Source organism: Cucurbita pepo, chromosome 11 (genome assembly GCF_057944985.1).
Source record: "Cucurbita pepo subsp. pepo isolate OVF chromosome 11, ASM5794498v1, whole genome shotgun sequence".
Taxonomy (NCBI): Eukaryota; Viridiplantae; Streptophyta; class Magnoliopsida; order Cucurbitales; family Cucurbitaceae; genus Cucurbita; species Cucurbita pepo.
The window spans coordinates 2,960,204-2,977,350 of record NC_141808.1 but is presented as its reverse complement, the minus strand read 5'-3'; the positions used below and the strand labels follow the sequence as shown (position 1 = coordinate 2,977,350).

The 17,147-nt window shown below is 33.2% G+C and overlaps 2 protein-coding genes across 2 annotated transcripts; one reads left to right on the top strand and one right to left on the bottom strand.

Annotated features, from left to right (window-relative positions):
* The first annotated feature begins 7,428 nt into the window (after positions 1-7,428).
* Positions 7,429-11,139, top strand: LOC111805686 (carotenoid cleavage dioxygenase 8 homolog B, chloroplastic-like). The gene is made up of 6 exons (XM_023690853.2): positions 7,429-7,706; positions 8,229-8,972; positions 9,098-9,291; positions 10,156-10,345; positions 10,448-10,550; positions 10,738-11,139. Exons 1-6 carry the CDS (start codon positions 7,449-7,451, stop codon positions 10,881-10,883), a joined length of 1,635 nt encoding a protein of 544 aa, XP_023546621.2. The 5' UTR covers positions 7,429-7,448; the 3' UTR covers positions 10,884-11,139.
* A 752-nt stretch (positions 11,140-11,891) lies between these two features.
* On the bottom strand, positions 11,892-16,526 carry LOC111805004 (YebC-like protein). The gene is made up of 7 exons (XM_087128607.1): positions 16,344-16,526; positions 16,104-16,249; positions 15,933-15,994; positions 15,492-15,648; positions 15,130-15,407; positions 14,828-14,948; positions 11,892-12,367 (listed from the first exon to the last, which is right to left on the bottom strand). Exons 1-7 carry the CDS (start codon positions 16,432-16,434, stop codon positions 12,275-12,277), a joined length of 948 nt encoding a protein of 315 aa, XP_086984733.1. The 5' UTR covers positions 16,435-16,526; the 3' UTR covers positions 11,892-12,274.
* Between the last annotated feature and the right edge of the window lie 621 nt (positions 16,527-17,147).

Genomic DNA, 17,147 nt, shown 5'->3' with positions numbered 1-17,147 from the left:
ATAATTTCACTTTTTTCTTTTTTTGGGAAGTTGAAGCTGCAACATTAAATTCCACTGGTACGCCATAAAGAATTGAAACAATTTTAATAATGAATAACGGTTCATTTTTTTAGAATCTAGGAATATTAAAGCATGCAATTAAAGTAAGCCGAGTCTAAGCTGACCAACCTAAACATCTAGCCAACAAAATCTAGACCCCAATTGACTCTCGATAACTCATTTTATATTCCAAAATCCAATTTGGCAACCACGGTCACGAGCAAGGTGGCCTAAACTGTCTCGAGAGAGTGTATCTTACACACCCTCAAGAGACGCTATAGATCTAATTCAAACATTTTCGATTCAATCTAAATGAGAACGGGAAATATAAAGTCATTTTTAGCATAATTACACTAAATTTTCTGTTAAATATAAACTTTTATTAATTAATTTATTATGAACATACTTTATATTACAAAAAAAAAAAAATAATAATAATAATAAATAATAATAATTAGAAATTGTGGGAAAATGGAAAGACAATGATTGATATTAGGCATTTTGTCGGGTAGCTTTGTCTATTACGGGCAAAGCCAATGACTCTCCAAACACTTTCTTTTCACAGCTACCAACCATTGCACACCTTTTTTTTTTCTTTTTTTTTAATATGTTTTTTATCTTAAAAATTTTCTAGTCACCCGACATAAAGTTGCTTCAAGCTAAACACAATTAATTTTGAAGTTCTTAATGATTGAACTGTCGAAAAGGAATGTGTATCTTATTGGTATAAGTTATGAGTATCGATTCAAATAAATGTTTATTAATCATCATATTCTCAAACTCACTCTCATTTCTGTATGGTATCGATTGATTCATGTATATGTTCTTTACTCGAACGTCACAATATAGAATTGGGTAAAAAAGTTTTCTATCTTTTTCGACATGTATTTATAAAATAAACTAAAATAATTAAAATTGGATATTATACTCGTTCAAATTTTCAATTTCTATTTTTTTATTCAATTTTTGTTAATTAGTTAAAAAAAATGAAAATTTTAAGATGGCTAAAATTGGATAAAATTGAAAGTTTATGATTAAAAAAAATTAATTAAAAACTAAAATTTTATATATATATTTTTTTCAAATATATTTATAAAAAAATTATTTTTTATTTTTTTAAAAAGTATTCCGTATTGACATTTTATTTTCAAATTTTCCAATATAGAGTGCGAAGGACTTCTTTTCCTAAGCGCTAAATGATGGGCTGATTTGCGGCCCATTTAGATTTGGGCCATTTGGGCTATTCTAGACCACCCGGCCCACTTTATATATATAAAGGCACAAAAATAATTTATTATATATTTATATTATATAGAAACATATAAAAGTGTAAAAAACTAAAATTTGCGTTTGAAAAAAATTCTCCGATCCCCGAACAAAATAAATGAGAAATTTCGCAAAAATTAAAATTGAAATAAGAGGCAGAATAGAGACGAGGAAGGCTTTCCCGTCTCCACCTACCTTATCCACATCTCTAATCACAAATTCACGAAGATCGATGTCTTTAAAATATTAGGATGGTAATCAAGGGGTTCGTTTCCTCGTTTTATTATTTATTTAAAAAAAAATTCAAAAATACACTAATAATAAATTTTTTTTATATAGTTTTTTCCCCACAAAAAGACAAAAAAAACGTCTAATAGGCATGAAAGAAACTTTTCGGATATAACTAGGAGTGTTTAAAGGATCAAATGATCCGAATAATTCCGTTATTCCAACCCAAACGAACATAAATTGGATTAAATTCAAATAAATAACAATGGGAGAGTTAGTTTAATTCAACTCGAACTTTAAAAAAAAAAAAAAAAAATCTTCTATATATATTTTTTATTTGTATAAATTTTAAATCTTATTTAATTAAACGTTTGAAGATAAATAACAATATGTTTTATATATTAACACTTTGCTTTTTTTTCTAATTTTTTAAATAAATGAGTTGAATAATTTAGTGTAACAATTATTTTTGTTCTCTATCGTTCTAAAAAACGCATAGAATTTATTTCCATCGAATATTCTTTTTTCCTATTTTTTTTCTTTAATTACAAAAAAAGGCATATTCTGATCTTGTTTTTGAGTATGTCTGTTTCTAAATATTTTTTAATCACTTTATTATTAAATAATTACACTACATGCAAATTTATATTACAAAAAATACCCCTAAATGGTTCGTTTCGATTATACTCCGAATTTTTTAAAGTTTAATTTTAATACAAAAAAAGGTCTACGTCTACTTATAGGGAATTCATATCGAACAAATCTATATACATACGGAAAATAAATCTGGTGGAATAAAGGATTATTCCGAACCTACCGAGTTGTTTAGAAATAAGTTTCGAAAAATTTTACTGTTCGAGATTTAACTAAAACTCACATCTAAGCAACGAATAATTTAGGGTTTAAATTTATATAATTACTAGCTACGTTAGCTTCACACCCTTGTAAGGAACGCTTTGTTCCCCTCTCCAATCGATGTGGGATCTCACAATTCACTCCCTTTGTGAGTCCAGCACAACGTTACGCTGTTATAAGGAATGTTTTGATCCCCTCACCAATCGATATGGGTCAAGCGTTTTCATTAGCACACCACTCGATACCTAGCTCTGATACCATTTGTAACAACTCAACCCCACCGCTAACAGATATTATCCACTTTAGCCCATTACGTATTACGCTAGTCTCACGATTCTAACACGTGTCCACTGAGAAAATATTTTCACACCCTTATAAGGAATGCTTCGTACATATCTCTAACCACCGTGAGATCTCACAAATTTGGAGCTAAACTGTAATTTATATTCTACTTAAAAAGGACTAAACGGTAATTTAACTTTTTTTTTTTTTTTTTTTTTTTTTGTAAAATTAAGCACATGATTATGAAATAAAAACTTGGTTGAATTATAATATAATTGGATAATTGTGTAATGAAATTAAAAAGAAAAAAACATATAAAATGGATATGAAATTACGAATTGAGACATGAGAATAGAATAGTCAAAGTCAAACAAATTGTTGAAAGCATTCAACTCCTAATCATTTAATCCATTAAACCACTCACCCATTTTTCTTTCTAAAACAATTATATATATATATAAAATAATTCCCATTATAATTTTTCTATCGAATTTAATCATTTATATATCATACCTAATTTCATACATTCCCTTTTTCTCATTAAAATCCTTTTCAATCTTTACTTATTCTTCAACTTAGCTAACCAAATTCTTATGAATCAAATCAATATGTTATATCGATCATACTATACTTTCGTGTTAAGTTAGTCGACAAAACTAAAGTAATCGATCATTCAATTTGATATCAGTATATTGCCTCGAACCAATTCTTGATTTTGTTGGATACCCATGTTAGACAACATGTTGAATTAGTGGGCTAATGTCGAATCGAAATTAACTATTCTTTTAAAACTGTCTAATTTTGATTAGAGGTGGTCATATCACCTGATAACTTGACTTATCTAAACTACTAATACTAAATCATATCGGTTGGATTAGATTGGTTGACTTTTTGAAAATTGATTTAATTTATTGGTTGACATTTTTTTGTCAAGTCAACCTGATCACCATGGAAGTAGGGTTATAACTCAAGCTAACTCTACTTTACTTGTAAAAAGATTTAAGAATAATATTTAATGTTTAAAACCAATGTTAATGATGTTGTGTGACGTGTAAATGTTTTATATTTGAACTTTATAAGATTTTAGTTAATAATATAAAATGTACTGTGAATAAGTATGATTTTTATGAAAAAGAACAACTCGATAACCCAACTCAACCCAACCCGAAAATAGAGGGGCTAGTTGGGTTGGGTTGGGTTAGGTTAGGAACTCTATTCGGGTTGCTCAAATTACCAACCTAACTAACCTGAAATTTCAAAATGGTTCAAAAGATTTTTTTTCAACTCATCCCGTGTACTCCCCTAATTTTGATCAACAACCATTTATATTATAACAATCTGGTTTGTACATTGTACCTCTCCCTAGTAGACGTGTTTTAAAATCATGAGGCTGACAACGATACGTAACGAGCAAAAGCAGACAACAAGAACGCAGGACCCCTAAAGAAGGTGGATTTTGAGACCCTATATTGGTTGGAGAGGGAAATTAAACATTCCTCATAAGGGTATGGAAACCTCTCCCTAGTAAACACGTTTTAAAACTGTGAAGCTGAGAGTGATACGTAACAGACTAAAACAGACAATATCTACTAGTGGTGAGCTTGTACTGTTACATCTTCAAATCCATATAAGAAGAGATACCAAAGATCAACCAAGAACTCAACGTGTGAGTACTGTCGTAAACAATATATAAAAAATAGAGTGAGTGGAGATTAGAATAAATATAAAAAGGAGGGATTTTGGAGGCTCCACTATAATGGAGTAATTAGGAGTAATTAAGGATGTGATTAAGGGAGGTTAATTAGAGTTGTTGGGTGTCGTGGGGGTTTGTTAATTTTGTCTGCCACAAATTAAATTAAAATAAAAACAAAATAAAAACAAGAGAGAGTTGGAAATTATTCGTGTGGGAATCAAAGAGAGCATTGCGGAGACAACGCCCACACAACTACTCCTCCAATACCCAATTTTTTATTTATTTATTTTAATTATTTATTATTAGCCTTTCATTATCATATAATATAATACAATATTACTTTTTTTTTTTTTTAATACCAAAAATAATAATTATAATAATAATTCTCTAATCTTTCATTATTATTTCATTTGTATGCTCCCCATTTTCTACCTCTTTTCATCATGAATTTATTTATTTTTTTATTTATTTTAATATTCACCATCATATTTCATTTAACGTTCCTCTCATTTTAAATATAGATTTTAATATTATAATATAGTATATATATATATATTGTAATATTAAAATATTATTGAATTTATTACGATATTTTACATTTTTAATAGAATTTACGTAGAAAAATGAAAATTCTTTAAAATAAAAAATATTATTATTAAGTTATATATATATATATATATATATATATATATAGTCAAAAACTCTATGATTTTATTTATTAATTTTAATTTTATAATTAAAAATTGAAGAATTATTAGGTTCCATTTAATTATTATTGGTGATTAAATAAAATATTAAAAATAAATAAAGAAATAGTTGTATACGTGGGAATAGAAATTTCCCATAATATTATATAGTCAAAATGGAAAATGATTGTAATTATATATATATATATATATATATATTAATTTAATTTGTATTTGAAAATATAATTTTCCAAGGTAATGGCAACAATAACAATGATTGAAATAAACTGTGTGTTTTATGAATGAGAAGCCAATTAAAATAAAAGCTACAAACTTTTGTTTGCCATGTGGAAGCAAAATGTTTCGATCCATTAAAACGTTTTTTTTTTTTATAGTTAAATTACGAATTTAGTCTCATCAACTTTTAAAAAATATATGATAATTAAGTTTATGAACGACGTGTTTTAAAATCGTAAGGCTGATGATGATAACGGGCAAGAGCGAACAATATCTACTAATAGTGAGTTTGGGTTGTTAAATAGTTTTAGAGCTAGATACTGAGTGGTGGGTCTACGAGAGCGTTGGTTTCTCAAGTTATAAGGTAGCGTTTTTCATATTTGGAAGTTATAAGGTGGCGTTTTTCGTATTTGGCCATGGCAAACACAAGGACCCCAAAAATATAACATGTGTTGAACCCACTTTTCCATAAGAGGTATGGACTATAATAATAAAAAAAAAGTATATGGGTTTGTTTGATGGAAAACATCATAATTTAGGGTTTGTTTCATCTCCTCCACTTTGGATGGTCAAATATTCCATTCCATCCCATCTCTCTCCCATACCTACCATTATTTTATTTTTCTCGAGAAAATTGATATGTGAGATCCCACATCGGTTGAACAGGTGAACGAATCATTCCTTACAGTGGTGGTCGACGATATGTAACGGGTCAAAGTAGACAATATTTGCTAGTGGTGGGCTTGGGCTATTACAAATGATATCAAAACCAGACACTAGACAGTGTGCTAGTGAGGATGTTGGGCCCCAAGTGGGTTGGATTTTGAGATCCCACGTCGACTGGAGAGGGAACGAAGCATTCCTTATAGTGGTGTGGAAATCTCTCTCTAATAGATGCGTTTTTAAAATCATGAAGCTGACGACGACGATACGTAATGGACCGAAGAATTTTGTGTATAGTTTAATGTAATTATTTAGAATAAGGTATTTGAGTAAAACCCTAATTTTATTGGAAGTTTGGGATTTTCAAAGGTTAATTATCATGGTTGTGATGATGTAAAGGGTGATTATAAATTGAAAGTTGGAAACTTTAATTGCCAAATGGCGTCATAATCAATTACACCCTTAATTATTGTTTATTAATACTGTTATTTTTCATATTAATACTGAAGATTTCACTATAATTACTATTTTCTTAATTATTTATTATTATTATTAGTACTATAATTTCTTCATTAGTGCGCAACAATAAGTGTGTTATGGCTATCATCGGACTAAACCTAATTGTTTGGGTTGTAAATTTTTTTAATAGTCGAGACGGTGCTATAGGACATAACGTCATTCGTAAGTTGGGTTGGACCGGGTTAAAACATGTTTCAGACCAAACCCAGTTGTTGGATTGTAAATTTTTTCAACCAAAACAACTCTTATTAAATAATTTGTTTAGTTTAGGTGGTTCGATTATCCTTAAAACATGTATTTATTTATTTCCAGACGTTTAATTAAGATTTGCAACTGAATTTCAATATATATTTAGAAAACTTATCTTTCGAACAGGGAGAGGCTTCCACACTCTTATAAGTAATGTTTCGTTCTCCTCTCCAACCACTGTGAGATCTCACAACAGATCATCAATTCTCATTTGACAAGCATGCATGCATGAGAGACAACTCGTGTGGATCAATTAACCCACACTTCGACTAATCATACGAGACAATTCGTCTGATCATATAATATTTTGGTGTAAAAAAACTCGATATTATCATAGATTGTTTAGGGTTTAGAGTTTAGGGTTAGGGTTTTTATTCCTATGATTTTTTTATTTTTTATTTTTTAAGAATTTCACATTTTTTAAAAAAATATTTAAATTTTGCAAAATGAAAGTCAAATATATATATATATATATAACACCTTGCATGAGGGAGAGAGAAATTAAGAAATTAATTAATTTTTTTAAAAAAATAAAATTAAAAGACCAATGTCTTCTTGTGAAATGGAACTCCACCAATGAAGATTCCAATATGCAAAATAATAATAATAATAATAATAATAATAATTATTATTATTATTATTATTATTTTCTCTTATAAATACCTCTATTTCAACTCCTTGTCTCGTCACCATCTCTCTCTCTCTCCCAAATCATAAGCAATTCTCTCAAGATGGCTTCCATGGCCGCCGGAAGCTGCATCAACTTCAAACCCTATAATCCATGTCTTCCCCTCCACCCTCCAAAACGCACCGTTTCCAACTTCACCATCAGAAGCATAGCCAGTCCCATCCGCCCCTCGCCACCCGTCGTCGTTCCATTGCCTGATATCGACACCTCCACCCCCCCGACTCACGTTGCATGGACCAGCATTCGACAAGACCGATGGGAAGGACAACTCTCCGTCCAAGGCCAATTGCCTCGTTGGCTGGTTCGTTTCTTAACCATTGAATTAAAACGGATACGGTTTCGTGTCATGCTTAAAATCAACCTCAAACATGTTTTAAATCAATTTGTATGATACGAAAATTTTCGATCTTAAAGCTTGCATGCATATGATCAGAAAAAATTCCGTTCATATGGTGATTAATCGTTACCGGAAAATAGCTTTTTTTTTAATAATTTAAACAAATAAAAATTATTATTTTTAAAATATACGGAGGGATATTCTTTGGTTTAATTGATTTATGTTTGTTGACCGGGACACAAATACTATAAAAAAAAATATTCATAACCTAAACAATTCTTTCCGTTGTCTTTTTCAAACAAGACATAACATCGAATGAATCGTTAGATGTTGGTTAGTGTTTCATTCAAACTTTAATTGCATTAATTAATGTTAATTGTTGTACCTACATGCTTAATGAATTTCATGACATTTTTTATACTATAGATTTTAACGTTTTATTAGATGATTGTCGTATTGATTAAATTGAATCATTTTTTCATGTAGAATGGAACGTATTTGAGAAATGGACCTGGAATATGGAATATTGGAAATTATAACTTTCGCCACCTTTTTGATGGTTATGCTACCATTGTTAAGCTTCACTTTGAAGATGGTCGGTTAATTGCTGGCCACCGTCAAATTGAATCGAATGCTTATATGGCTGCCATGAAGAATCAAAAGGTTTGTTATCGTGAATTCTCTGAAGTCCCCAAGACGGATAACTTTCTTGCATATGTTGGAGAGCTTGCAAACCTTTTCTCTGGTGTATCGTTGACTGATAATGCAAACACTGGAGTCGTGAAGCTTGGCGACGGTCGAGTTGTTTGTCTTACAGAGACGCAAAAAGGGTCTATAATAATCAACCCGAGTACGTTAGAGACCATTGGGAAGTTTGAGTATAGTGACTCGCTCGGCGGTTTGATTCACTCGGCTCATCCAATTGTTACGGACTCGGAGTTTTTGACGTTGTTACCAGATCTTTTAAACCCAGGTTACTTGGTGGTTCGGATGGAACCGGGCTCAAACGAGCGAAAGGTGATCGGTCGGGTCAACTGCAAGGGCGGACCGGCCCCAGGTTGGGTCCACTCGTTTCCAGTGACGGAGAATTATGTGGTGGTGCCGGAGATGCCATTGAGATATTGTGCCCAAAACTTGCTGAGAGCAGAGCCGACGCCGTTGTATAAGTTTGAGTGGCGGCCGGAGTCTAAGGCCTTTATGCATGTCATGTGCAAAGCTAGTGGAAGTATTGTACGTCTTCCCTTTCTATCTTGTTTTGCATTATTGCTGATACCTGTACACAAATTGCAAACAAGCTTATATGATATCAAATATGACATTATTACTTATAATGCATACTTTTCAATGAAATGCAGGTTGCAAGCGTAGAAGTACCATTATTCATTACATTTCATTTCATAAATGCATATGAAGAGAGAGATGCAAAGGGAAGGATTACCGCTGTGATCGCCGACTGTTGCGAACATAATGCCAATCCTTTAATCTTAGATCGACTTAGGCTTCATAATTTGCGACGCTTCACGCTCAAACATGCTCTTCCGGATGCTAGGTTTGTTTGATCTTTTTATCATTATTATCCAAACTGTTTGGAGTTTTTACTTTCATTCTTTATTGTGTTTATTTGTAACGTCTCAAACCCACTGCTAACCGATATTGTCATCTTTGGGCTTTCCTTTTAGGCTTCCCTTCAAGGTTTTTAAAACGTGTCTGTTAGGGAGAGGTTTCCACATCCTTATAAATAATGCTTCGTTCCCCTCTCCAACCGATGTGGGATCTCACAATTCACTCCCTTTCAGATCCCAGCGTCATCGCTGGCACTCGTTCCCTTCTCCAATCGATGTGGGACCCCCAATCCACTCACCCCCCTTCAGGGCTCAGTCTCTTCGCTGACACATCGCCCGATATCTGGCTTTGGTACAGTTTGTAACGGCCCAAGTTCACCACTGGCAAATATTGTCCTCTTCGGGTTTTTCCCTTCAAGCTTCCCCTTAAGATTTTTAAAATGCGTTGGCTAGGGAGAGGTTTCTACACCCTTATAAAAAATGTTTTGTTCTCTCGGATCTTATGTATGCATGCATGCATGCAAAGGGGGCATCGTGAGCTGATGAGCTGACCAAAGCAAAAAGATATATATATATATATATATATATATATATATAACGAGGAAAGTTAATGGGATACAATGAATTGCAAAGCCGGAATTGTTGAATTTAAGAAAGAACAAAATAAACATACTCACAGCCGGAATGGTTGAATTCTTTTGAGAAAACTACTGGCTTTGGCTTTGGCTTTGGCCTTTTCTTTTGCTTTGACTTGTTTGGATTTATACTCCTCAAAGCATGCCATCAGATAACACTTAAATTCACAGAGATTAGAAGAAATGGGATGAATAATTGGAAATGGAATTGTGTAGGGTTGGAAGGTTCAGAATACCATTGGATGGGAGTGGACATGGGAAGCTGGAGGCAGCATTGGACCCAGATGAACATGGCAGAGGAATGGACATGTGCAGCTTCAACCCTGCTTACTTAGGCAAGAAATATAGATATGCTTATGCTTGTGGAGCCAAAAGACCCTGCAATTTCCCCAACACACTCACTAAGGTAACACTTCCACAACCATTTTCCCTAACCTCTGCTTCCTCTTGTCTCTGGATCTTCCACCTCAATTCACTTTTGTGCTTGTTATGAATTTGTTTGTTTCAGATTGATTTGGTGAAGAAGAAGGCCAAGAATTGGTATGAAAGCGGTGCTATTCCTTCCGAGCCCTTCTTCGTGGCTCGACCTGGTGCAACCGAAGAGGACGACGGTAAGTCATTATATCATCTTCTAAGTGAACAAATTGAATAAACATACAACCTGAAAGTTCTCGAACTCGGAATCTTTTTCACCTTCTAACTAATGTAAGACGATTTCGGAGGTAAACTATGAAATCATATCATTAGTGAAAAAGGGATGGAATGGAATGTGTCTAAAATGTATTTATGTGAATGCAGGAGTGGTGATCTCTATGGTCAGTGGGAAAAATGGAGAAGGGTATGCTTTGCTACTAGATGGATCCACATTTGAAGAGATAGCCAGAGCAAAATTTCCCTATGGTCTTCCTTATGGGCTACATGGTTGCTGGATTCCCAAGAATTAGTATCATTTCAATACCAAACTATAGCTTGTTCAATTAATCAGTATCAGAAAACACACATATATACATCATAGGCACGAGTAGAAAATACGTACATGTGGTGACTAACGATGCACCGTAGCTCTACTGAGTATTAGCATATAGCTGGAGTAGATTATAGGTACCTTGTACAGAATTTAGGTCCCTTTTTCCTCATGTATTCATCAGTTTCTCTTCCACTTTGGACCTGTGAAATTAATATATACAGCTTTTCTTTGTACACTGGCCATGAATCCATATATTGGATTCAACAGAGAGTAAATTGACAGCATAAGTTTAACAATGACAAAATGTTATGTATCATCATACACAATTTTCTTTCTGAATTCACCTTTTTAAGAAAAATGGCGTTTGAATTTGAATGTGATTTTCTATAATTTCAATTTTGAGTCGACCTACTACTTCAGAACATTTAATTTAACTAGTAGGCGCTTAAAAGCATTTTTCAAGAGGAGGAACTTTTAAAGAAGAATTATAAGTACTTTTCTAATACATGTAAAGTAATAAAAAAAAAAAAAAAAAAAAAGGAAACAGAAGAATAAAGCAAAATTCTCAGATATTATTCCTAGAAACAGTTTCCAAAAGCAAAGTCCAGTGGTCAAGAGATTTCACACGTGTGCCTCGTATTAGTCCAATCAAGTATGAATCTCATGTAATGATTGGATATTGGAAAAGAATAATGGCTGAGTTGAATGAATTCAAGGTCAACAATCTTAAATGTTTATACCTTGGGAGGACAGGCGGGGAACGCATCTGTTTTTTAGATTATAAATATATTGAAACTTCACATCACTTCACCTCCATAGATTGGCCAAACAGTAAAAGAGACAGCAATAATCTCAAGCATTAGAAATAGTAAGTATAAGTCATGGGAATCATATCAAATATCATATAACTTTTCTGACTTCAAGAGTGCGTGATTTTATTTTCCATATAATCAATGATGATGCACGACTACAATTATTCACCTCGTGGAGTAAGATCATTTTCCAATAGAACCAAGAAACAATCCTTGAATTTACTTTATATCAGAAGAATCATCCCCTCACCCACCTAAAATTTATGAAAAAGATAAAATTTGAATAATTGACATCGGAATCACTCTTGTAGGAGTATTATTCTACAATGATTTCTAAGGTCTTGAAACTAGAGGGGAAGTAAAAGGAAATCCCTGCCTCATAATGCAGTAAAAGAAAGTTCATAGCCCTTACAAACTTAAGATAACTCTCATCTGAGAAAGATCTATCAGCTTTCAAGGTGACTAGACCGAATTAAGATCGCAACCACAGATCCAATATATGGGAGAGTAAAGTACCTCTCTCCATGTTGACAGGATATTACAGAAGAAAAAATATTCACTTCTGGTCTGTATAAACAGCATCGACATCATCGAGTTCAAGCAACTTGTCCATTAGTTCTTTATTCAAGTCCATAGCTTCATCATCCACCTGAAACTCAATAATGTCACAACTTGGCAGAGCATTGAGACCCTACTGAAAAAAACACTATTTATTTGAAAGAAGGAGAATTTGTGTATAATTTAGTAATCCCCCACCCACGGACGCCAAAAAACCAAAAGAAAAAAAAAAAAGTCTGGATTGGGTTTTGACTTCTTGAACTTATATTTCAGAACTTGACTAGTGTATTTTTGAGGTTTCAAAAAATCGTCCGATTAGATTCCCATTGAACAGCTGAGGTCTTTTTCATACTGACGTATCTAGATCAATGTCTTCCGATAATAGATGCGAAGTTTCCTTATAGACTCCAAGTTGATGTATATAAATTTCCTTTTAGCAATTATAGTCTATCTTCTCTTCTCTTATATCAAATTGGAGATCTTTCTTGTAATACACCGATGGGTGGTTGGGAGTCTATTAGCTCCTTTTATTTAATTCATCAATGAAATTTGTTTCTCTTTTAGCCATTCTATGTGTTGACCTATCAAATGGGTGAAGTCCATTTTCATGGTGCCTTTCAAAGTTTTTGTGCAAGGAAGTATGTCATTCCTTTTTGTAGGCTATATTTTTCTCTTATCTTGAATAAAGATGGGCGGCACTAGATTATCTTTATCATCTGTAGGCAAGATTGAGGTCTATGAAACAGCACTCAATGGGCTTAGCCGATCTATAGTAATTATTGAGCTATTCTTTCTTTCTTAAGTAGAATTGACTAGCTAACACTCTTTTGATATTCTATCCAAAGTAGATAACTCTTAATAAAGGGCCTCGAAGAAAAATCAAGATCGACTCATTAACTCAGAAATAATCTTTGTGAACAAGTAGTCTCCAATGCAATGTTTCTCATTAATACTTTCAACAATGACAAGTCTAAATCAAGTTTATAAATCCGCTTCCTTTAGCAAACCATTGTCGGAACATTGACCACCCTATCTTCCCCTTTTATTTGATTTTAAGGGATTTGACCTTACTTAGTTTTGTCCCATTCTCTTATCCTTTACTTATTACACCAATTTATAATATAAGAAGTTCCAACAGCATTAAAAGTCAATCCTATTCAGCTCGTAGAAGGGCATTGAGAAATCAAAGAATCTAGTTTCTAAACGCGTATCTGGTAAAGTTGGTAGAGGAGACAATACTCTGCTTTGGACAGATTGTTTGATGGGTCAGTCAATTCTAAAACAGGACTTCCCCTCTTTATTTGCTCTCACACTCAACAAGGAAGCTTCCATTTCTGATTTATGGTCCACCCAAACTGCCTCTTGGAAACTCCATCAGAGAAGAGGTCTTAAGAAGATGAAATGAAGGAATGGGCTTGCCTATCCGACCTACTATCTTCAATCATCCTCACTAACCAAGAGGACACTTCGGTTTAGAACATTGATAAAGATGGAATATTCACCTCAAAGTCATTGACAAGGGCGTCATTGACAAGGGCTCTTGCTACAGCTAGAACTAGTGACAAAGAACAATTATATCAATCTATTTGGAAGGGAAAATATCCAAAAAATATCAAATTCATTATATGGGAGCTTAGTCTCTTATGTATCCTGTGACAAGCTCCACGAAGATCCCCCTGGATTACCATCTCCCCTAACTGTTGCATCATTTGTAAAAAGGCCTAAGAGACTACCATTCACCAGTCCAGCACTTATACCCATGCTACAGCTTTTTGGAATTTTAACACTTATGCTTTTGGATGGTTTATAGTTCTGCCGGGGTACATCTCTTCCTTCCTATCTCTCACTTTCACCGGCTATATTTTCAAGAACAAGAAAAAGATCTTATGGCTCCGTGTTATCTGTGCTCATTTTCGGACTATGTGGTTAGAGAGAAACTCTCATATCTTCTCAGACAAACAATAGGGCATCAAATCTTTTATTGACTCTACTACTTTTTTAGTTCTCTATTGGTGGAAATTGTTTCCACCTTTTCATAGTTGTAGTCTTGCATCTCTTATATCCCATTGGAAAAAAAAAATTGTAATCTTCCTATAGATAGGATCCTACATCTTTTGTAATTTCATTTATCAATGAAATAATTTGTTTCTTATAAAAAGAAGTAATAATAAAGAGTCAATCCTATTATCACTGATACCACAATGACTGCTAAGGTTTTGACTTTTGTCCTCTTGTTTATTCCATAATAGAGACCCCGACTTCCCCGAAGTGTCATGCATATGTACAGAAATTCTAAATTTTGAGCTTAGAAAACTTTATCAACAGTAACAAATAATTGACTGAAAAACTAATGCAAGACTTCGTTTTCTTCTTCTCTAATAATTCATTTCAAGTTGTTGTCTCGTGTTCAAAAAATTCATGTCGAGTTGAAATTTGTGATTTTAAAGTATTAATAGCCTTCCAACAAAGTGTAAATTAAGGATAAGAAGAAACTTGAAGTAACTTAAAGTGATGAGACATGAAGAAACCACATATACGTTAAAATACATACCTCAATCGAGCTTATAGGAAGTAGCTCAGAACCACTGTCAGGTTCGAACTTTATGTTTTCTTCCCGTAACTTGGATAGTATTCCCGAGTAGTTCTCGGTGGAAGTCACAATCTTGTAATATCTGCAGGAAAAACAAACGGAGATAAAATTTCTTTCAAAATAATCCTAATATTGGATATATCAAAAAAGTTTTGCTCTTCAATAATACTAAATTTCAAGTTTCATTATTGATAAAAGCATAACAACAACCGTTATGTATTGAAGAAGCAAGCAAAACTACTGATAACATGTAGAGACGCTACCTTTCCGACCTCTCTTCTTCTGTATCATCTTCATATTCCGGAGGTTCAATAACATCTTCTGCGCCAGCATCTAGAGATATGGTGAGAAGCTGGTCTTTGTCAACATCAGAGGCCTTAACATTCACAACTCGAGCACGTCTGAACTTGAACATAACAGATCCTGGATCTGCCATCTTTCCACCATAGTCCTTCACTACTTCTCTAACTGCTGCAACTGAGCGGTTTATCTTATCTGTTGAGACCTCAACAACCATACTAGCACCACCATAACCATATACCTGTAGAGATGCGGCGTTTTACAGCTAATAATCACTTCTTTTCAACACAAAGTATGAAGATAATATCACTGGCTAATTAAAAACCTCGTATATTTTCTCAATGTAAGCCTCTTGTCCTTTCTCGGAAGCCCTTTTAATGTTGCGATCAAGAATTTCTTTTGGAACATCAAGCTCCTTGGCTTTCTCAAGAAGGGCTGCCAAAAGGGTATTGGATATGGGGCTCGTTCCTCCCTTTTTAACACTATATAGTGAAGAAGATGCAAACAGATCAATGTATCATGTCATGAGTGAGGCAATGAAAAAGAGCCAAGTTCAAGCTCCTAGAGGCTCATGTTACCATATTGGCTAACATTTTACATGGCACAGATTCAAACACGGTTCAACAGTACAACCTCAAATCTCTTAACTATTTTGAATGCCATCACCAAACATTTGTCAAGAACAATAAAGAGAATTATTCTACAGCATAAGCAGCTATTAGCACAATGAAAATCATTACCGAAAGGCGAAAAAATAGCTACTTACGCAGAAACAACCTCCTTCCCAATCCTAGAGTAAAGCTTTGCCTTCTTTGCATCTTGAGCTCCCTACATGTAGTTAAGCACTCTAATAAACTTATCTATAAAGTCAATAGCACCAACAAAACATACATAAGATTTGAAAGCAATATCACATAAGATATTGAAAGGAATGTACCTTCCTACCAGCAATTTTGCTGGAACGCCTGCCCATACAGACCGGAGACATCCATATCCTTCGCATTTGATTGCCACGACATTTCATCTTACTTTCTGAACTCGATGCTTCGGCAGCCAATGATGATAATGAACACAAGCCATTTCCTAAATTTTCAAAAAAAAAAAAAAAAATCAGGAATCAGCTCAAATGGCCATGGACTCTAATTCAATACGTGCAGAGCGAGAGAGAGAGTGATACTCTGAAGATGGAAGAGACGGGGGCAGTTGTGAGTGACCGAATTTGGGGATAATTTTTGAAGGATTACTCCAAATGCTCGGAGCGAAGCCATAGTGCACCAGCTTCGGCTTTAACACAGAGCGAAGCTTTCTCGCACCCGATTGGACATGGCGGCCTCTGCAATTTTGCACCGAGCTTGATTCCATTTCGCCATCTTAAACGATGTGTAGTTTGAATTTGAAATCCAAACGACATGTCGACGTATCATTTTTTGCGTTTTCTGGGCCTTGTCTTTTTGGACCAGTACCGGCATTTAGTGGACCAGTCAGCCCAATGCTACCAATTATTATTTTTTAAATAATAATAATAAATAAATAAATAAAATTGTAAAATCTTGCCCAAATTCGTGTTATTTAAGTTAGTATTGTGAAAATGGATAAAAATATTTTTAAAATATTTTTTTAAATTTAAATTTATAACATTTTAATCGAAAATATATTTTTTAATTTTTTTTTTTTTTGTTTTTTTTTTTTTATAGTCTTGTGAGGATGACGTGGATTTTTATGGTAATTAAAATGAAAATGATGGTTTAATGAAAGTATGAAAGCTTCAATTTGAAGCACCGAAATAAATGAAAATGATGGTTGCTTGTAATTGGGATTTGCCGACAAACCTTTTGCTTTATTTATTTATTTATTTATTTATTTTAATTATTATTTTCTTTTTCTCATTTTCAAAATTATTATTATTCTATTTCTTTATATATATATATATATATAATATCGCGACTCTATACTAGTTAGTATTTATGTAGTATTATAAAAT